General features: G+C 39.5%; 1 protein-coding gene across 4 annotated transcripts in view; it reads right to left on the bottom strand.

Moving 5' to 3' along the window:
• The window catches only part of THSD4 (thrombospondin type 1 domain containing 4), a 301256-nt gene that overhangs the window by 269282 nt on the left and 9103 nt on the right, over positions 1-22871 (bottom strand). For all 4 annotated transcript variants that reach the window (XM_080608031.1, XM_080608030.1, XM_080608032.1 and 1 more), the window contains exons 2-3: positions 5517-5621; positions 1646-1715 (exon numbers count right to left, since the gene is read on the bottom strand). In XM_080608031.1, the coding sequence (XP_080464157.1) occupies positions 1646-1715; positions 5517-5545 (99 nt within the window). In that variant the 5' untranslated portion in view covers positions 5546-5621. The remainder of the gene's footprint in view (positions 1-1645; positions 1716-5516; positions 5622-22871) is intronic.

Genomic DNA, 22871 nt, shown 5'->3' on the forward strand with positions numbered 1-22871 from the left:
ACCTTTAGTTCATCACAGCATGGCACTTAACAGAAAAGGTTAAATAACATTTATTCAATAAAATAAGTGTGGGGAGAGAGAATAGAGAGCTTGACTGCATGATGAGCAGCAGGAGGGCTGTTCATATGTCCAGTACTGATGGACAAGAGAAGTTAGTTGCTCAAATATTAAGAAAAGATTTCAGTTTAAACAGTTTGAGACAGCTTGGATGATTTTTAAACACATATGGTGATTGGTTTCACGCAAAATTTCCTCCTCCTTTTGCTAATACTGATAAATACTCTGGCCTCACTGAAGAGGATAGTTGATATTTAGAAATTATATTCTATGAATGTAAGTTCAAAATAAGTTAGATAAGAAAAAACAACATCCTAGAAACTACTGACCAACACTACAACCTTTGTATTCCAGGAGAAACCATAAAAACCTTTTGCATAGTAATTTTTGTTTCCACCTAATGAACTTATCAAGTTTAATATATTTGCATTATTCACCAAACCTGTGCGATGTACGTTACTTGACATTTTTTATTTATTAATTTATTGGGTTTGAGTAGCAATTAAGAAATGAAATAGATATAAGATCACAAACTACACAGAGACAGAAGAGCACTCAAAGGGTCTCTCCCTCATGTCTCTGGCAGAATCAGCAATACCTACACATCATTCCTGGCAAATATCTGTCCAACATATTCTCCAAGCCTCCATCGTGGAAATGCTAAAAGTTGTCCAGTAAATGTGACCTATTATTCATTATATCCTTATTGTGGGAAATTTTTTCTAATAATCAAACCCAAACTTCCCCTGCCAATTTCAATCCTTTTCTTCTCATCTACTCTACCACAGAGGTAAAGAATAGACCTCTCTTTGGCACTTGAGAGTATCTGGAGATTATATCTGCTCCTCCCCCTCAGTCTTCTCTTTAGACTAAACAACCCAAATTCGTTCAAACTCCCCTCAGAGGGGAAATTGTAAAACCTCCCGAGGATAATCACTGCTGCCCTCTGTTTCCAAATCATCCGCTACTTTCCTGAAAAGCCATGCAAAAATCTAAATTAAGTTTTCCAGCTGAGGCCTCACTAATATTGAGCAGGATAGAAGGGTCCTCTATACCGCGTGCTGGCTGCATGCCTTCTTAGATGTGCATGTGAACTTTTCACAAGAGTACAAGAAAAAAGTTTTACAGTTTCCAGCTCCAGTCTCTAGCAACTTCAGTCTAGCACCTGAGTGTGGTTTGGGTCCAGCATCTGCTTCAGATGCCTACAGATCTCTGTAAGAGAAAGTGCTACCTATGAGCAACTGTATGCTTCTGCTAATCACTCCATATTTGAGTGCTGCTCTCACTGACATGAATTATTTCTCCCATTTGTCTTACATGATGAAAATGCTCTAAATTTTAACTAAGCTGTCACAGCTATATTTATGACCTACAACACGCCATACACTTTCTTTATATCTGTTTATAACACTCACCTGATTAACTATGATGGGGCTCTTTTAAAAACATATATTAATATAAAAACATACACACAACAAAAGCTACATTATTCCCAGATCTTTATCTAGATTGCATCACTTCACGCATCTTCCTCTGTTTTCAATGTTTACCTTTAAGTACACAATATCCAAATATTTCTAATGCTTACCTTTCTGTGTTCAATTGAAGGCTGTGGGATGACAAACTGAAATCCCAGCACTGCTAGTGAACTGAGAAGTCTGAAAAAACAAATAGAGAAACAGAATACATCATTGCCACTAATCCAAACCACACACACCTATAATCCATTAAAGGGCTTGACACTGCGAGGAGTTATTTACACACTTGAACACCATTACTAACCAAAGCAGACTCGCTAAACTGTGTGAAACGTTCTTATGATATCCTCTTCACTACACAGCAGGCAGAAACAGGTACATACTTTTATCTATAAAGCAAAAGTGCACCAAGTAGAGTCCACTAACAGCATTTCATATAACATTATGCTTAAATTAAAATAGTTTAAATTAAAATATCTTTTGAAGTGCATACTTTTACACCTCAGCATTTGGTGATTAAATTGACATATGCTCCACACTTTTTCTAAAGTGTTAGGTAAGAGTTCGGCCATATGTGGACTGAGTCTGTTTCTAACTCTAGTTCCTCATTTTGCAGATGTGCACTCCACATCCAGCACACAGGAAACATGCAAAGAACCTCCATGATTTTGCAGAATGTAGGTTCTTCCCCAGCTGCCTAACACTTATGGAAATTGAATAACCTAATGGGCACAGAAGATGGAAAGTAGCGGACACAGCTCACCAGAGACTCAGGATAAGCAGCCAAGCATCACCCCAGTCCCCACATCTTCAATCTGAAAGGAGTCATAATGGGAAGCAAGCCCAAACAAACTTTGTTCTGTCAAGCCTCACCACTGTAATGACTCCTAAGAGCCTGTTACAAGCTAGGTTCAGTTAGCTCACTCTTTTGTTTGCTACAACTTGAATCGGGGACTGGTTTGCATCCTCCTAGAAAGCCCTTCATCAGAAAACCCAAAAAGGTAAGAAAGAGAGAAAATTAAGATATTTTTATTTCTACTGGGAGTCTGACTTCTCAGTTTACAAAGGGAATCTTTTGGACCCCCCATGAAGGAGAAAGCTGCTAACGATTTGCTGAATTTCAATGCAGAAATAAAACTGATGGATTTGGACACAAAATCCATCTGCAAACTAATGGACCAGACAAAATCCAGCTGTGCTTCCTACTCACAGCCCCTTCCTTTGCTTACTATGCAGTAATCCTTTAAATATTTCACATTGTTTCAGGTATTTTCAGAGAAAGACCAACTAAACTAAAACAGGTGGGGGTTTTTGTTTTTGTTTTACAAAGCATTTGATTACTGCAAATAGATATATTCTTCTACTAGGGAGAATGTTTTTATTGAGTTTTCTGTTTTTTATATTTCTTGCTAACAAACCACAAGAGGAACTGCTAGGTAAGCATTTATTGCACATGGCCTTTCATCACTTCATCACCATAGTCTATGCCCCTCTCAAAGTAAATAAAAACAAAAACATTTAAAGGAGAAAAAAAAACATTCCTTACTGCCACAAATTTAGAAAAAAAGAAGTGAAAACACTTCAAAGGTCCATTAGAGAGAAGTATTTTATTTTACATAGCTATCATTTGTGATAAAGGAAAATACAAAGGAAGCAGATGAAATTGGAGCCCGTGTAAGATGTTGCAAAGAAACTACAGTAAGAGCCCAGACATGCAGTTCAGAGCAAGGCTCAAATAAGACAGTGGTGGAAAGAAGGCAAATGCATGACTGAAGAAACTGATTTGACAATCACACCCAAAATCAAAGGTAGAAAAAGAAACAGAACTCAGACCTCCAGCTGCAGTGATCTCCTAACTATTCTCAATGAAAATATGACAAATTTTAAAGAAGGCAGAGCTCAGTCTTTGACAGGCCCAACCTACATCCTCTGCAAGTTATATTTAACTTCCTTTTCAGAAACTTCCTATCCATTATCTACTCTCCTTTATGGCTTCTACTCCCTATATTCCCCCAGAGCACCTGAAAGAAAGGTCAAAATTTGCATAAGACAATGAATGCCTTCATCCACAAGAAAAACACTGGGTTTTTCTGTTCAGTTAAGAAGGACTAAAGACTTCCATGAATTAATTCTACTGAAATAATGCACAAGGTTGGTAGTTCTGAACTGAGTGAGAACTGTAATCTTCAAAGCAAATCGCTTAAAGAATTCAGTTCTAAACTTCAAACTTCTAGTGTATGTGTCAAGCTTTTCCTAACCATTCTATAACGAGGTTGCATTACAAGTGACATCTGTATGTATGTACTCAAGAACAATGAAGTTGGTTTTTAAGTTTACTTCTGCACTTGGATCTCCCAGAAACACTGGCATAAACCTGTTGTTTCAAACACATGGCAAAACTGGCAGGAATACTTAAGCCAGCCTGAGGTAAGCCTCTAGCTTCAAATCAGTATGTGTCGATTTAATTTTGTAAATGTTATTGCTCTCAGTAGCTTTTTTTTTTTTTTGTCAGTCATGCCAGACTAATATTAGGCCTTCCAAACTACAAAAACAGGCTTTCCAATTTCAGCTTGCTTCAGGTATTCTTACTTAGCACTAAAGCCAAAAAGAACAAGTGCTCCTCAAAATAAGGCAAAACTTTTCAAGGACACATGAACATCTACAAATTGCTGATTGATGACCGTTTAACTCAGGCTTCTGAGTAAGGACCTTGCTGGTAAAGCCCATGCTTTCATGGTTATGATATTATTTGCAGCCAAGCAGCTTGTTTAAGGCAAAATCAGGGATCTTTCCAAGTTGCACAACATTAGCTCAAAGTGCAAACATGCTCACTTTCTTTTACTGACTATACCCAATACCTGTTTAACTGAGGGGAAAAATGAAAGCTATAGTAGCTCTCTACTTTAGGAGTGGAAAAAAAAGGTTTGCTATCCAATTCCTCATTAGGAACACCTCTCACAGTTCCTCTCCCATTGCAGTGAACAGTAGCTCTCAGTGAATGAAGCTGGAGGGTACCAAAGTAGATTTCTTTTATAGTTACTGTCCCTTATTAGTTGTACTTTTAAGCAGGGCTATCATGACCAGCTGTGGATTGTCCAGTCAGGAGTGAAAGCATTTAGCCATGTGATTAGCTGCATTTCAGCTCTTGTCCCATATTCCTGTCTTCCTCCCCAAGTAAAAGTCTGCAGGACAAGCCTAAGTCTGGGACAGCTTTGCGGAGATATGTAGGGATAAGTCTCAGCAGGAAAGATAAAACAAATAGTGTCAGTAATATAGGACACCCATTCTGATGAGGAAACTAGAGGGTGCCAGAATTCAAATTCAAAGACTGATGTCTGAAATTCACAACGCGGAACTTTAGATCAGAGGTGTAACTGACAGTACCTCCATACAAATGAAAGAGTATGTGGTTCACTAGTCTGCAGCTCTCATTCCTAGCAGAGGTTCCTGTAGCATCACAGCTGCGTGCTTTCTCTCAATCTGCTTGCCCAACTACAGAACTGGACAGACGAGCTTAATAAAAGGTTAGTGCTTCCCTTGTCAGAAAAACTGTTCAGAAGGTATTTCCCATATTATCCCACTGTCAAACTGTTTCTGGAATGCATAATATAAATCTTAAACTGAATTGCAGCACAGGTACTAAACCATGCAAATCTATTATTTAAAGCCAGTGACAGTAATCACACGGCCTCATAAAAATAATAAAAAGCTTTCCAATAAAATATTCTGTCACAATGGCACACAAAAGAGATGCTCTAAGCAGAAACAAACAATGAGAACTTTCTCTTTTTACTATCAGCAAGGAATACTATGCCTAGGATACACGTACGTGATTATTTTGTCTTTGGACGGGATTTTTATTTATCCTCGTATTATCCAAATACTTATAACACAAAAGCAAGAGTCCAGGACATTAATATTTCCTGCAATCTGTTACAGACATATTAAATCAGATTTAAAATGTTTTGTTGCGTCACTTACCTCAAAGAAACTATTAAACTGTCTACCATGATCCTTTAATGCAAAGTGTCTTGCAGGGAAAAATACTCTTCACTGTAGTAAAGCACAATGCAGGTCAAACAAATCCTAAAGAAAGAAAGAGAAAAACATGTAATGCTGCTTATTCAGTATTTTTGGGGATGTCTAAGAAACTGGATACAGACCAGCGTTAGTCATTTCTACCTGAATTCAGGGATGTTACGACAATTCAAACTGTAAAACCAATGAGTAGACTGGACGCACCCCATTTGGGGTGACAAGACAAACTGTGCCAAAGTGCTTGGCTGAAAAAACATGGAATGCCAAATCTTGATCTGATTCCCACGGGTGCAGAACTGATGTTTAACGTACTTGCCTTTCTGTCTCACAACCCTGGTAAGTCAGCTGTATGATGTTTAGACTCTTTTGCCACTATACTGGGGATTTTATTTATTTAATTGCAAGTATTGCAATTGGACTCTGATTGGACAGCAATCCCAGCCACGTGCCTGGCCCCTAGTCACGCATGAGATCTGGGGTTAAACAGTATTCTGAATCCAAATTCAACTGATCCTTATTTCTTTCTGAGTATTATCATTGATTCACAATCATTGCAAACACGGAGAAGCCCTACCAGCCCTTGAAAGAGTTACTACCTAGATACACTCTCATTTGTTTGGGAGTGTTCTCAACTGTTCAGACACCTGGGAGTTTTTATTTTGGTAAAGTTTCAATTATACATTTGACACCTAAAATGAAGCGCGTGAATTAGACAGGAAAGCAGGAAAGGTCTCTGTAGTACGGAGATCCAATATAAACTGGGGGAGAGATGGATTTGAGGGAGGGAATGGAAAGAGGAAATAAAACACTATTAGGACTAAACGCATATCCATAAATTTAAGAACTTTGTCAACCACTGTCTGTATCTTGCCATTTACAAGCGGTTACATGTTGAAATGCTGTGGAGTGCACAGAAACAAGAGAACATTGCTGTTCACAGATAAAAAGCTCTCAATTTCTGTCAGGCAGCCAGGTAATTAATACCTGCCTAAAGAGGGAAAAGACATTGAGAACTTAAAAAAAATGCATAGTTAGATAAACTACTGATCCTGTGCTAGAAAATGGGGATTGTTTAGAGGTAACTGGGCAAGCTGAATAAAAAATAAAATAAAAATAAAATAAAATAAAAATAAAAATAAAATAAAAATAAAATAGGGTTTAAGAACTCACAAAATATTTCTAACAACTTGAAAAGACAATTCCTTTTATGGTCTCAGTTCACTTGTTTGTTTGTTTTTATACGGAAGCCATTAACAGCTGGACACTTGGAAAAGTATCATGACAAAAGTCCTGCACCTAACAGGTTAGTCGTGAAGAGGAAAGCTCTAGGACCCAGCTAAACTCCATCTTTCCTTTCTGCAATTCCATGCTTGTCAGTAGATCTACGAGGCTTTCTCAAATTTATTCACCAGTTTCACTGCTTAATATCATACTTATTTTGTTGTTGGGTAGTTTTTTGTTGGTTTTGTTTGTTTGTTTTTAAGGAGATGGGGAACACTTCAGAAACCAGATTTTTAGTCCGTACTAAAGCTACACATGTAAATATTAAGTCCATACATACAGCACTAACACAAAGAACATAGACATATCCCCTCAGAAACTATTTACTAACAGACATTCTGAATTATGATGGAAACAAATGTCTCACTTCCTGCAACCTGCCTGATTGAAAATGGAGAATATGTATGGAACATGGATTGTCACCAACAAGGCTTCAAGTTCTCATCATTCTGTTTTTTTGTTTTGTTTCGTTTTCCCCAGATTTACTTTCTTGTTCTGTTTTTTCATTCTACAAGAATCTTTTTATCCCACATCCTTGTGTGGAGGGACACAATCCCAACAGCACGTTGTTACATGATACAAACAGAAGAAATGTGCACCCTCCTAACCCACACTGCAAATTACACCTCATTTGAAAAGCAGAAAACGTATTGTTAGCAAACTAGCTTTGCTAAGAGGCTGGAAAGAAAAAAAAACAAACAAAACACAAAATCAAACCTTCAGTGTCTCTGGAGATTATTCTCAAAAAGAATACCTAAAGTCTTGGCATAGTTTTACCATTTTTTTCAGTTCATCTCTATCTTTACTGTCATTGGCAGTTCGCATTACAAACTCAAATTCCAGCAGCATTTCCATGCATTTTTCAAAGCACTTCTGACTGCAACTCATATGTGCATTTCTTTTGAAATTGCAATTGTTACACTGTGTGCTGCAAACGGTAAGCACCTAAGCAACTTAAGAGCTTGCTTTCAAAATGACTTAAGTGCATAAGTGTTTAGACCATATTAAAAGCAATGTCATTTTGACACGGGTGGTTTTGATATGAAAATGTGCAAACATGGCAATTATGTTCCCTCCCAAAGATCCAGGGCAAAATGAACACCTGAAATGGCTAGACAGTTAACACTAGGATCGAATTTTGGCATGACAACTTTCAAAAGCCTGGTGAGGTGTAAAATGTGTCAGTTGCTGCAATAAGTCAAGCTACCACAAGGGGCTTAAAAGTACTATAGACCTATCCGGCAAAAAGACTTTCTACTACCCATATTTATAGCAGAATAGACCACATCACCTCAACTGGAACAAACCACATTCCTGTACTGGAGCAGAGTTAGCAAGAGTTTCCCCACTGCATTAAAATATTTGACATTTCAACAATCTTCCCCATTTCACCCCAAAGTGGGACAAAACTAAATCCGTGAAACTCAGTAGGGAAAAAAAACCACAGCACCAGACAGGATGGGACAGAATTAACACCTCCTCTCCAGAGCACCCATGGCCTGACAATCCAAAGGGAAAGGTGTTCCACTGCATATAATAAAACTTGCATCAGGTCATGGAAAATGAGATTGGCTAAACAGATCCCGATTCATGTTTCCTCCCTCCCCTTTTGCACTGCAGGTGAGCGATTCTAACACCTTCCAAAGGCTACCAGTCTCATCAGTTATACTGTCAAGTGGTGAACTAATCATAACAATCTTTCCTTTTGATATTTACTGAAATTAACACTCTCAACACTACCCGCAGAGTGTCTTTAATCACCTCAGTCTCACCTGCAGCCAGCAGCCAGACACTGCAGCCCTTTGTCAGCAGGGCTCAGACAAGAGCCTAAGTGAAATTACAAAATGAAAACACTGATTTGTAATGGAGATTTCAAAAAAGAGGAAGAGATGGAGAATGGGAGTAACTTTTTAAAAAAAAAAGGGGGGGGAATCTATTAGGGTCATAGGCAAGCTCAGAAGTTTGCTGAGACAGACACAACTAGACGTCTCAAAGAATTAAAAGATGCAATATACATAATTATCAGGACAGACACCTGGGACACTGTAAGAAAGTTAAATGAAGAAAGTCTACTGGGAAGTCAACAGTAATATTTTCTCCTTCCCTAATTAACCAAAAAAACACTTCTTCCAATGAGGTGGCTTGCAAAAAGCTAATGAATCAGTTACCTTAACCTCTTAAATACTGCAGGACTACTCACATGCAATTTTTCCAGTGACTATACCCTTTGTGTATCGTAGGTGGATGTTATTCCACTTGCATGAATTACAATGTAATGCTAGCATCAACCTATACTTCTTAAGTCCTGCCATGTGTATATATCCACATTCATCTGTGCACTGACTACAACAGAAAATTCCTAGTAATTGCACATGTACGCACACACACTGAAACGACCAAAGACCAACCCTTCTAACTCACAGCAGTGATGTGCGGTACTTCATGTGCAAACACACACAACCTCAGTTCAGTTCAGAACTGCTCTGAGCTGTATAGCCTATTTTATCTTGTTGACTTAAATATATGGCAAGCCAAGTTAAATTTCCTTCAATGTTTATCTTCCTGGTTAGATTATATATCTTGCCAGCTATTGACAGCAGGAACTTGAAGTAGCTATGAAACTGAAGCATCATTCCAAAGTTGTTTCTGCTGATGTGCAAAGCTCTGTTTTTATATTATTTAGCAAATAGCGTTAACAAATAATATTTAGAACTACTTAAATCAAAAAAGTATATATACCTTTTAAGATTGCCTTTGAATCCGTTCCCTTGCACAACGGTAAAGCGTGGTGTATTTATCATTTTAGTTATTCACATCTATTAAATGATGTTAAATGAAAATCCTTTGGCTGGCATCCAAAAGTCTCTACATTCACAAGACTTGGACAGAGCAGCTTGCAGTGTACCAAACTTACCTAGCTCCATAATTTGTGTGTATATCCAATAGCTTGTACCGTAACTGATGACACCTACCAGCAGAGTTTTAATCTCTTCAAATATTCATTAATTACCTTAAAAGATACAGTTGTCGCTGAAAGCTGCGTGACAAAGTCAGCGTTAGACCTGAGGGAAGGTTCTGATGCTCAAATGGAGTGTACATTTTTGTTAAATCAGAAACTGCAAGTTACTCCGCCTAACCCTGAAGGTACCTCTCTGTTTTAGTTTAAAAACTTTAAAGTTCTCCTTCTGGGTGTGTCCAGAACTACTGCAGTCCAAGAAAGCTCTGTGCCTGTCTCCAATCTATTCTTGATCAAGATCCAGACGTTTTCATTCCTTTACCTAAAACCTCTCTCACACACACAAAAAAAACCACACAGTCCAGTAAACATACTGCACAAACAGAGGCACGATCAAGCTTCGTAAATTCACAGGTGCAACTGCCAATGGCTTTGGAGGGTGGGACAGGCCCTGCACTGGCGGAGGGGCACAGCCTGGCAGGAGCTGGGGTGAAGGTGCCAGGTGCTCCGAAGTCGTGCTACTACAATGCAGGAGATGCACGAGAGTCCCTGAAACAACAACCCCAAATAAAACACTAACTGTGAGGTTGAGGGCAGTCCTGGAATAGTCTGAAATTTTAGTCCCATTTCTAGAGCTGGTCTTTGTTTTTTTTTTTTTTTTTTTTTTAATTCCTGTAAATCTCAACTCTTCAAAAAACATTTTCAGCCATGTCAGTAGAATTCAGCAGAAAACCATGTAACCTGATTGTGTGGCAACCAAAAACATTTAGTTCTTTAAAACACTAGTAGACAATCTCAAAGTTGGGGAAATCCAATAGTGACCATATACCCAATGCCTTTACCGTATCTAGCCCAAAATACCCATGCACAACATGCATATTGTTGCCTGTAAAATACTGTCATGCTGGAAGACAACAATTCAGCCATTTTTGCTTTGGTCTTTATTAAATTATATATGATTTAATTAAAAATCTAACAGGTTGTGACATTAAGCTTGAAAATAAAGGGGGAAACTATAATAACAGGCACTCATTTTATACCTTGTAAGATAGTCATAATATGTATGGCAAGTAGGACCGGTTTCTTCAATATTTCTTTAGATTTCTTAATTTTTGTTACCATTGGTTATGTAGAATTAATGTAGTATTTGCTGAACACATATTATTAAGTAAAAAATATAAAAGTAAAAATATAATATCGAACCTGAGGCCAGAAAACCCAAAATCAAATCAGACATCAGAAAAATTGAATTATTCTTCAATTCTTTGAAATAATCCAGAAAAATGCCTGTTGTTCAAGACTGAGGCTGAACCAAGATTGCCATTTTAACTGCCTCTTTCACCTTTTGAAAATACTAGCTAATCTTCGCAAACATTGTATTTTACGTCCTCATGCGTGGTTTCTAGGCAAAAAACAAATATGTAAAAGGTAAAATGAATCACAGAAATGTGATCATAAATCTCTCTAAATTGGCAGGGAGATTCTTGGGATGTAACTCTGTGTGGAAACTATTGCAAACCTATCTCAAGTTCATTTCACGTTGACAGGCTGTGTAATTTTGGCCAAATCCCTGGCATTTTTTATTTTTTTTAACTGTGCTTAGTAACTACAATTTTTTTTACAAGAATGATCTCTTACGATGACAATTAATTTTGCTCTCCTTTAACATAACTTCTTTTCTACAACCTGAATATTCCAAAGCAAAGACGAAGAAGGGAATGCATATGTAAGAGGAAGGTAGAGGGATCCAGATTATATGTTAAAGCCCATTTTCATAAAAACAATCTTCCTTAACTTTTCCATAAACCTGATCAACATTCATCTGACTCCTGGTAATGAACTAAAGAAATAGAAGCAGAAATGGTTAACAGCTTAAAAAGTCAGGTGGTTACCTGACACCTCTCTAAGCACCAGCTCAAAATACAGGTGAATCCTTTGGTATGACAAGCAAGAGAAATGGGCTTGTGGGAACTTTAGTATGAGGAAATATCTGCGGTCCTGCCTGCAAAATGAGTAGCGAGAGCAGCAACTGATTTTCAACAAGATGCTATTCTAAATACTTTTCTACCAAGTACAAGTAGCTGAACTGGTGCTTTAGATGCACAGTTCATGCACTGCTTCCAGACCCTGTCCTTGCTTTGGAGACTCCAGTATAATTCCTGCTGTGACTGGTAGTTAAAATGCTCTAGCCAGTCATATTTAATTGAGAGAAGTACCATAAGCAGAATTTTAGTCTCCAAGTTTATTTATTTAGTAAAAGTCAGAACAATACAGAACAATACTACAGCTAAATAAAAACATCATACGATGGGTGAGCAATTGGCTAACGGGCAGGGCCCAAAGGGTTATGGTAAATGGGGCTGCGTCAGGCTGGCGGGCGGTCACCAGTGGGGTCCCTCAAGGCTCCATTTTAGGGCCGGTACTTTTCAATATTTTTATAAACGATCTGGATGTAGGAATAGAAGGTATTGTGAGCAAGTTTGCTGATGACACCAAACTTGGAGGAGTTGTGGACTCGAATGAGGGTGGAAAGGCCTTGCAGAGGGATCTGGATAGGTTGGAGAGCTGGGCGATCACCAACCGCATGAAGTTCAATAAGAGCAAGTGCCGGGTCCTGCACCTGGGACGGGGAAACCCTGGCTGCACGTACAGACTGGGCGATGAGACGCTGGAGAGCAGCCTAGAAGAGAGGGATCTGGGGGTTGTGGTAGACAGCAAGTTGAATATGAGCCAGCAGTGTGCCCTGGCAGCCAGGAGGGCCAACCGTGTCCTGGGGTGCATCAAGCACGGCATCGCTAGTAGGTCAAGGGAGGTGATTGTCCCGCTCTACTCTGCGCTGGTGCGGCCTCACCCCGAGTACTGTGTGCAGTTCTGGGCACCACAGTACAAAAAGGATGTAAAACTGTTGGAGAGTGTCCAGAGGAGGGTGATGAAGATGGTGAAAGGCCTGGAGGGGAAGACGTACGAGGAACGGCTGAGGTCACTGGGCCTGTTCAGCCTGGAGAAGAGGAGGCTGAGGGGAGACCTCATCACAGTCTGCAACTTCCTCGTAAGGGGGTGTCGAGAGGCAGGAGACCTTTTCTCCATTAACACCAGTGACAGGACCCGCGGGAACGGGGTTAAGCTGAGGCAGGGGAAATTTAGGCTTGACATCAGGAGGGGGTTCTTCACAGAGAGGGTGGTTGCACACTGGAACAGGCTCCCCAGGGAAGTGGTCACTGCACCGAGCCTGTCTGAATTTAAGAAGCGATTGGACTGTGCACTTAGTCACATGGTCTGAACTTTTGGGTAGACCTGTGCGGTGCCAGGAGTTGGACTTGATGATCCTTAAGGGTCCCTTCCAACTCAGGATATTCTATGATTCTATGAATATTGATATTTCAAAGTACAGGAGTGCATTTCGGAGCTATTAGCAATATTAGTCTCCACTAATCTCTTCACTGATAACTAAGTCAAAGAAAATGAGATTTTCGTGAAGTAAGTCATGAAAGGAGAATAAGAAAGTTTTTTTCAGAACACAAGGTGTCTGAAATCAAAGGAAGTCTTCCAACTCTCCACCGAGTTTAGTTTGAGATTCCTCAAAAACATAGGCTTGCAACAGCATTTTATTGCAGTTTACATGAAGAGGTAATGACGGCTCTCAGAGGATCTAACACCTTTTGGATGAAAACCAAAGACCCACCAGCCTCGCTCAGAGTTATAATACATACTGCTTGAAAAACTCATAGGAAGCAAATCTTTCTGTATAGCTAATTGAAGACACACGTACACTGTATTTCATCAGTATAAGCAGTTATTTCTAAGGAACACAGCTGGGAGACACCTCTCTCACAAAGTAAAAACCATGTTTGTTCTATGATTATTGTGCAGGTAGAAGATACCTGCCTTTTATAGCGAGGAAACATTATTTTCTAGCCAACTGTTTAAGAAGAACTTCTGTATAGCAGAACACAACTCATATTTTCAATTTTTAAACGATTGACCATGAGAATTAAGCTTTCAAACTGTTCAATAAACATAGCAAACACATGCTCAAACATCAACATCCTCTACACTGAAAAAAAAGGAACAAATTTAGAAGACTGTACTTCAGAGAATAATTTTTTGGTGGCCTGAGCATCAGGCACCATTCAGCAGCATACATCGGTAAAGATCAAGTGTCCCTCCTTGTGACGACACCTTTTGAGATCTTTCATTGACTAGCATATACAAGCGCGCATCATTAACCTACCTCACCTAACTTTCTGCATGACTCCAATGCAAACAAAAAGCCTGATGTGAAACTACCCATTCTCTAAAGTAGGGCTGATCCATACTAACACGACAACAGGAAGAGCCAGCAGTGCTCTGAACACACACACACACACACGCATGTCCAACAGTCAAAACCCTGAACTTCATAGCTGTGATTTTCAAAGGAAGAAATTAAATAGCAGCTGAATGCTCAGATTTACCACTGTCCTCACAAAAAAAAAAAATAAATCGTGTGCCTGTCAAGACAGTACCTGAACACATGCAATGTCAACATACTAACTTTCACAATGTTCCTCCTCCTCCTCTTCTGCTTTGAGAATTCCACAGGTGTTTGGGGCACCAGTGATCGCACACAACAGGGGGAAGAGTATGTGACAGAGACTTGAAATCTTTGCTTGCTTATTCAGAAAAAAATCTTTTCTTTGGAGTACCAGTGGAGGAGACATCACTGTGCAGAAGTAATGCCTCCAAATAACAATGCTTTCTAGTAATACTTATACTTCGTTCCAAAGCAGACAAGTGATAAAGCTGGATCTGTAGAGGGACACACCAGTAATCACATCAAACCACTTTTCAAGCTCGCTAGGCAACCCCGAATGGAATCCTTCCTAGTCCCTGAAAGGGATTGCTATAGATCACCCGAGTGAGCACAATGAGCAGAGCTTTGTCAAAGCTGACTAAATATTTCTCTTCTGCATATCTATGCAAGTCCCTTATTGCCAGAGATGCTTAATTTTCTACCATAAAACCTCATGCAGCAGAACAGAAACTGACTGGAATACGCATCTGTAAACATAACACAGGCATCCACTGAAATTACCATTGAGATCCTTGGGGCTCATTTCCACATTTAGGTTACAACTCCAAGAACTTCTGTAGCATTACTCTCTGTGTATGGAGCTATAAAATGGGATAAAAGTCATCCCGGGAGATTTCAGAGATTTCTCTGCTTTGTATGTAACACTCTTGTGTGGGTTACACATTCTAAAGAAAGGCTGGATTTCCCTCCAGAATCGAGCAGGACTTCAACACACAACTCCTTTACTACAGAAGAACAAATTAAAATATATATATATATATATTTTTTTTTCAGTATGGGTAAAAGTAACATAATTCAGCATCAGTTTATTAGCCCGTCTACTTGCAGACAAAGAAAATACGGATATCAAGGCTACAGCCAAATGAGTATCTTGCTCCAACGCATTCCAGCTGCTAGGGCAAAGGAAAAGGTGTTGGTAGTCTGACAAGTATACTGCTGTGACTCGATGCAGCGCTGCACTGCAGAGCACTGGCTTCCTGTACTCCCTCTGATGGAGATTAATGTGGGCGCACATCCCAAAATAACTCATCAAATCCTCTTCTACACAAGTTTTCAAGGACAAGTGTTTTAACATACATTTCAATACTGCCATAACTGAAGGGAAAAACAACACTGGCTATCTACTGACGTACATTTTGTACTAACTCACATCCAAAAAAGTGACGAGGGCTTTTGTAACAAACACTGAACACGAAGAATGTCTTCTTCCTTTTGGTCCTCTCCTGCAGTCAACAAACCTGACTGCTTTATGTTGGCAAAAAGATGAGATTTCTTTTTTCCTTCATGCAATTCCCACCTGAATCGAGCGCCCCTTGAAGTGACCACCACTGCTCAGGCACCAGTACTGCTGCAGCCCAGCTGCCATGGAAGAACCAGGCAATGCCTTTTAGCCATTGCACTGCCTGGGGGGGTGCACAGATGGAGGAGTACCATCTTCTCAGGAGCTCAAAGATTCAGGGAGACTGTCCTCTAACATTTGGGAGAATCTGGATACTGAATATCTTCTGAATAGGGGCAGTATATGAGAGCAACGTCTGTTTCAACTAGCTACTGGCCAGATGCAAGGATGTAGAAGCTTTGCAGGCACCTACATGGGGATATGTTTTAGGGACCACTGAAAAACAAGTGACATATGTCCAGAGCAAGTAGTGCAGTGATACTACAGAATTCAGAGAAATTCTACACATACCTTTGCTGAATAAAACATAGGTCAACTGCTCGGGTCTGTTCTGAAGGAGATTCCATATACCTAGTAGCAAGACTTGCGTGCCAAGCTTTATTTCTAAGAGTCAGTACAGATAACGATTGCTAGATCATGGACAGAAACACAGCTCACCATCTTGCATAGGACACTTCAGAGACTATGCTCTTGAAACATCTTAAGTAACATTTTTATTAATTAGTTCAAGTTATTTTGTTATTATATAACGCTACAAGAGTGATGAGATTCTAACTTCGCATTAAAACCCTCTCAGATCTGAAGCTCCCCACATACAGGTATGGAAATGCAACAGTCAAATTCAACGATTTATTGCTTTCCTTTATGTTCCTACATAATGACGAATAACAGATCTAAAGAGAGGTCTTAAGAGACCACTGCGAAACTAAGTATTTCTCTCAAAATTTTGAAACAATACCTGAGAATTTAAAGCCAACATGAAATTGTAAACTATCAATGGATCTCTGAAAGTCAACTACAATAATGGCAATAAGAAGTATTGTAGATCTTTTGCAAATATTAAATTCTGCATGTAAATAAGCAATATAGGTGTAACACAGAGAAACCCCTGAGGAACTGTCCCACGGGCTTTTATTTAGCTTTCTCCCACAATGAAATCAAGAAGAGGGACACAGCATAAAACCAACAGACATCAATAACCTTATCCTCTGAATTTGTTTTAAACGTCTTACAAAAAGTCCACTGTTGCAAAAACAAGGTAGGCAACCAAGAAAGTAGCATCAAATTCCAATTGTTTTATGCTTTTACCATTTAAAGAGGCACCTTTGCAGAGGTGCAGCTCTTCTTTATGTGAAGATGTTAGTGAAGATGAAAAGCAAAACACCAAGTAGCCAAACTTTAACAAGAATTAGGGATGACAAACAGCAGTATCATTGTATCTTTAAGAAAGTGAAATAAAGACACAACACAACTAATAACAGCAGAAGATACGTAAAATCCATGTGTTCAGAAACCCAGAAAAAATTATGTTCTCAGTTATATCCCTTGAGACTGAAGTCACTGAATGTAATTCTCCTCAAGCCTTTATTCAGATCAGGTTCGGTGCAGGCGTCTAGAAAATTCCTAATGTTTGCACCAATCATACCTCCATGTGGTGAATCCTCCTGCCTCCTGCATTTGAGAAGTGAACTGCAAGATCCTTTGGGGGTGGGAAGCGGGAGCTGTTCATTCTTACCCTGTCCATTTGAGAGGGATTATAGACATCCTACAAACCTTGTCCTGCTGTTATGCCTCATGTGCTCTGGTGGTCCACATGACAGTTAGTATTTCAGTCCATTTAACGTAAACTGCATAAACTGTTACGCTCCTACAGGAGATATCAGGCCGTGACAGAAAACTCTAATACAATCATACATTCATATAATCTTAGGTTATCAATCACTGAGCAGCAAAATTGAAATATCTTACTAGCTGCAGATTAAAAAGCTGCCTATCAGTAAAGGAATAGTTTGGCAGATGCCATGCAGTGGTCTGTGAAGAATGAGTTTAGGGTTGACAGATAAAAGATACTAACCTCACAAAATCCGCAACAACCATTGTCACCCTTGCTAACAGCATTAATACATAAAAATAATGAGTCAGGAAAACTGTATTCCTCTGACTTGCAGCCATCCTTTCCACGTCAGGTTTCAGCCTTGACTTTTTCCCAGCCTATCAATAAACCTGCTACATTTTTTTCAAGAGGGTTTTTTTTGATAGTAGGTCTAAGACTGAACTGCATAATCTGACTATGAAAGAAATGAACTGACTTTGCCATTTCTAAAATCATTTGCTGGATCTGAAGCATGAGTACCCACTCTCACATCTGCAAAAGAAATGTGGGTTGAAGAGAAAAACCAATAAGAAGCATAGACTTGCAAAGAGAGGTTGAAGGAAATCTCCCTTTTAACAGACCAGCTGCAGGGTTCAGTCACAGCACAGTGCAAGTGTTACTGTAACCTGCTTCCCCACTTACTAGCCATACACAACTTCATTTAGGTGAAGCTAATCTCTTAGCAACCCCACTTTGAAACACAGCAGTTTGAGCAAAATTGTTACACTTAGTTTTAAGGGACCCTTCATCTCTCAACTCAAGAGCACACCTCGATTAGGAGGATACCAAGAGGGGGAAAGCACAAATACCACTGTAGTTACCCACTGACAGTATACACAGCCTTCTGGCAGTCTGTAAAGCCAGTGATGATTTCACACTGAAGTATTTCTTTATGCCTATATACAAAAAGTGTTTTAATGCATAAGCACCTTTGCGCACTATCTCCATTGATCAGGTGTAGCTTAAAACTGATACCTACTATTTGTAGTTTCAGACTCAGTAGTGATGCAAGTCACAACAAAATCCACTCTCACCTTTTACCTCTTTTCTGACCACAATAAATGCAGTTTCCAAAACTCATCTACAACACAGAAGCCTCTGCCATCACCATACCATGCTTCAGGAACTTTTGTAACCCTCTTTGCCCAAGCAAACCTATTCAAGTGGCTGGGACTTTGCCTAAGTAAAGTAGGAATGAAGAATTCTGAACAGAGCCTTCATTGTGTCAGGTAAAAAGAAATCAAAGGTCATCTCTTGGCAGTAGGGCCTGAACTTATTTGTGCTGGAGGGCAGGTTAGTAGAGTGCACTGACCTTCATCTGACATCACTTGAAGCTTCAGGAAAAATATCCAAGTGCCTACAAAACTGAAAAACAGGGATGCAAAATGTGAGAAAGAGATTTCTTGGCTTTTCTTGAAAACAAGCACAGCCAATTGCAAACTGCTGGGAAAGAAAACAGAATAACTCCTTCAACAGCATGGACTTCAGATGCTGCTTTAAACATTCCCTATGCAGAAAGTTTAACAGGCAGAGCATGAAAGATCAGTGAGGATTTCAAAAAAAAAAAAATAAAAGAGAGACTGAGTTTTATATTATTTTTTAAGTCAGCAGTTAGCATTCACTGCTGTTTAGCATATTGCTTAAAGTCAGAAAACGTCAGGTTTTATACAGTGACCTGAGATCTTCTAATGGAGTATCAGCTGCTGGAGATAGAGAGAAAACTTGCTGAAAGGAATGCAACCCAAGTGTAATCTCTCTCTCTAGGCGGTACTTGACACAGGGGTTCCTGGTTAAGCGTAAAATCTGTATGGTCTGAGTAAATGGGAATTCTGAAAAGGCCTTGTAACATAACTTTAGAAAAAAGGCAAATCAAAAAGCAGAAACACACCAACCAAGCCCACCTTTCTGAACCTGCAATTGCCAGCAAGATACATTTGGAAACTGTTTCTCCCCCTCTTCCATTTCAAAGCAACAGAAACAAATCACAATTTAATCACAAGCAGCATGGTTCAAAAGAAGTCAGCTCATTTTCTGGCCAATTCTAACAGTATTAAAGCAGCAACGATATTTCAGACCTTTCATGCCTTCATCATTCAAAAACTGCATTTTTTTTTCTTGTTGCAATTTATTATTAATTATAATTATTTAAGTTTCAAACACGCTTACATGTTACACATTCACTCCGGTGTAATGAATTTGGCCAGCAACAAATACAAGAAACTTTACAACGACAATTACAGCAGCATTGGCAGTGCCTAAGTAATACATCTGAGCTTGAGTATGAAAAATTTTAAATATTCTTCTGAGAAGCAACCAAAGTACTTCAAACTTCTTAATGCCAATGCGAGTAAAAGCCTGAACTATAAGTAGGAGGGGGAAAAAAAAAAAAGAGAGAAAGTCTTTCTGCTGTGCAATATTGTGTTAATTAGTACAAATGATATCTGAAGTACAAGAATATAGGAAATTATATTTTTAATGTCTGGTTATCACAACAAAAATCAAAACAGACATCCAGCCTCAACCCCTGCGTTTCAACACGTGAACAGTATTTTCTGGGCTGTCAAAGCTGAACAATACTAACAGTTAATGGTTAACACACCATTCTTTCAAATCCTTATTCTTCTGCTGTTCTAGTTAAGCGTTTAAATTCCACACACCAGTCCTGAAGATCTGCAAGGCGATTTGCTCGCTGTTCCACATTCACTTCCCTAGTGGATGTAGCTTCACGGAACTACAGGAACATGAGACAGCCTTCACTGCTGCCAGATTAAGTTATTGCATCCATTCCATGTAATTTATCATCCTTTTGGTCAGCTTGTGTCCTGGGATGTCATTTTGTTGTAATTAAGCAGGGTGGGATTGGACAGGCTCTTGCTTCCCTTTGCCAATCTGATAAGCAAAATCATTTCTTCTTTTTACTTTCGTAGAAACTAAATTTACCAAACAAAAACCCAAGTATAACATACAACCAACTGCTAGAAGTATGACCTTACCAAACCAGGACTAGAGCAATCACCTTTACCATGGGAAGAAAAATTCAGGACATCTGTAAACTTTCCAAGTCAACATTTACTCACAGACTACTGTCAACAGTTTTGCTGAATTTGCCATCTAGAGAGAGAATTTTCCTTCCACGCACTTCTCGCCAGCTAATCCAAATGGAGTCACAGGGGAATCTGCTTGATTCAGGATTACAGATTTTAGTCATACCGTACTTGAGAATCTAAGTGACGTCTTTCTCCTGGGGGAGCAGTATTCTTCCATGCTCACACAGATCCAAGTGCTGATCCAGCAGGGCCTGGCACAACAGATGTTTTTTCATGAGGATGTGGCTTTCATGAAGAAGAGCGTTTAAAAGGGGCTTCTTTATCTGGCCTCTTCCCAAAACAAGAACAGAGGTATCACGGTTCAGCATGGACATCGTGACCCACATAGAAAGCAACTGGCAGGAAACCACTTTACTTCTGCACGGGGCTCCAGGCAGCATCCTCCAGGCTCACAGCACCCTTACTTTCAGCCAGTCTTCTGTTCCTGTAGCTCACACCAGGTGACGCAGTCAAAAAGGACAGCAAGGTCCAAGCAAGCAAGGTCCAAGGTGTCAGCACGCCCAGCAGCATCCCTGCCAGCTACACTGACACAGACAAATTTGGCAAGATTCTGCTCATGACCAGGTTTCTCTGGTCAACTTCGTCTCTGTACAGCAGAGGTCAATACAGCCCCTCGGAGACGGAATAGGAAAGTTCAGAAGTTGAAAATCCCGTCACCACAACAGCCATGCCTTTGAATTTAACACAAAGGGAATATTCTTTTCTTATTTACTGCAATATTTTAAGAAGTCTGGGTTTAGAAAAAAAGCACTTATTAAGTAAGTAAGTGAAATCAACAAAAATGCAGTAAAAAAACATAGCTTTCTGAATTGCGCTCTACACTTAATCACAGATGTATAAAATGCAAGACATAGCAGTCTTACAAGAAAGGGAAACAGAATCACAGAATTAGTGAATAAGCCTTTTGCTGATCCTCTGTAAAGGACTGAACTTCTACCAAGTCCTGTATTTAAATATGATTATTTTGTATCCAGAGAGTCCCCTGAAGGCCCCAGTTCGGGGAACTGACTGTATGACAAGCACTACTCCCATTAAAAGAACAAGTTACTAGCTCTTGCACTGGCAAAGAAAAGACTGCAAATGTAAACTCTGGAGAGCTCAGAAAACATGAAGTCAGATATATTCATTTTAGAATGTCAGGATTTGTAAACCAACCTCATGATTCTCGGGCAAATCTACCTCTACTTTCCTAAATGCTACGTGAAGCAGTACTGCCCACTTAACAGGCTGCCAGGGGGCCAGCAGTTGCAGCTTCTGGGACCCAGCTACCTGTTATCACCCGACTAGCAAAATGAATTTCCAGAGCTCTGAAGCCATTTCTTCTTCCAAATCAGATGAAGACATTGGATGGATCTGTGCTGATAAAGCCTTCCTCCCTGCTCCTTTTATAAGTAAGTTGTAACTTGTCTATTTGTTTCAGTGTTCCTCAGAATTCACAATTATTATGTTGTAGGACATTCGCTGTTCCTGGTGAAACAAAATTTCGTTTTGATTTCTGTTTCACAGACAGTTCTGCTGAAGTGACGATACGGAAAAACATTTGAGGGAAGAAGGGCTCCACACATTAGGCAGGGCTAACCTCCAAGACTGCAGTCATACCAACACTTGAAAATACTCATGCTTAACGCTAATTGATTCATGCAAGTTGGGAATATGAGCCGAAGCCCGAGAAGACAGTTGCATTCATGCATTCTGCCAACTCATTTTTCACCAGCTACAGAGGTAATCAGAGAATAAGAGTTTATCACCGCTCAGACACAGCATTAGACTCACTGGAGAAATAGAGTGCTGCTTGCTTGTAGGACCTGGAGATGCACAGACTTAGCTCCTTACGTGTGAATGCAAGTAAATCAACAGATGGGCTTTAAAGATATTCTGAAACGATCCTTTAAAGTGCCACTGCAATTTCAAAACATTCTTTCCAATGGCAAGAGCACATCACATGGGAATGCCTTGATCCAAAAGCCATTGAAAATACTGATAACCTTTTCCTTGACTTTATTGGCCCTTGGATCAGAGTTTTAAAGAAAACAGATAGCGGTTCTTATACTTACTGAGAAAAGAATCCACAGAATCAATGGAAAAAAGTCCCTTTTAAAACCAATTTTTCCATATAAGGAGTATGGAATCTTCCTGTGAAGGGAAATTCCAAAACCAGGACCAAAATAAATACTGAAGTGGGATGCCAAGAAGTAGCTGCACAGGACTGATGTGAAATAGCCCATGAGCAAGTCCTTGAGCTGCAATTTGAAGAAACACAGCAATAAACCTTGGAGACACATGCTACATCATTTGTTTTTGTTCCTATCCAATACATGTTTTTATTCC

The sequence above is a fragment of the Anser brachyrhynchus genome, assembly GCF_964034855.1.
Source record: "Anser brachyrhynchus genome assembly, chromosome: 11".
In the NCBI taxonomy this organism is placed as follows: domain Eukaryota; kingdom Metazoa; phylum Chordata; class Aves; order Anseriformes; family Anatidae; genus Anser; species Anser brachyrhynchus.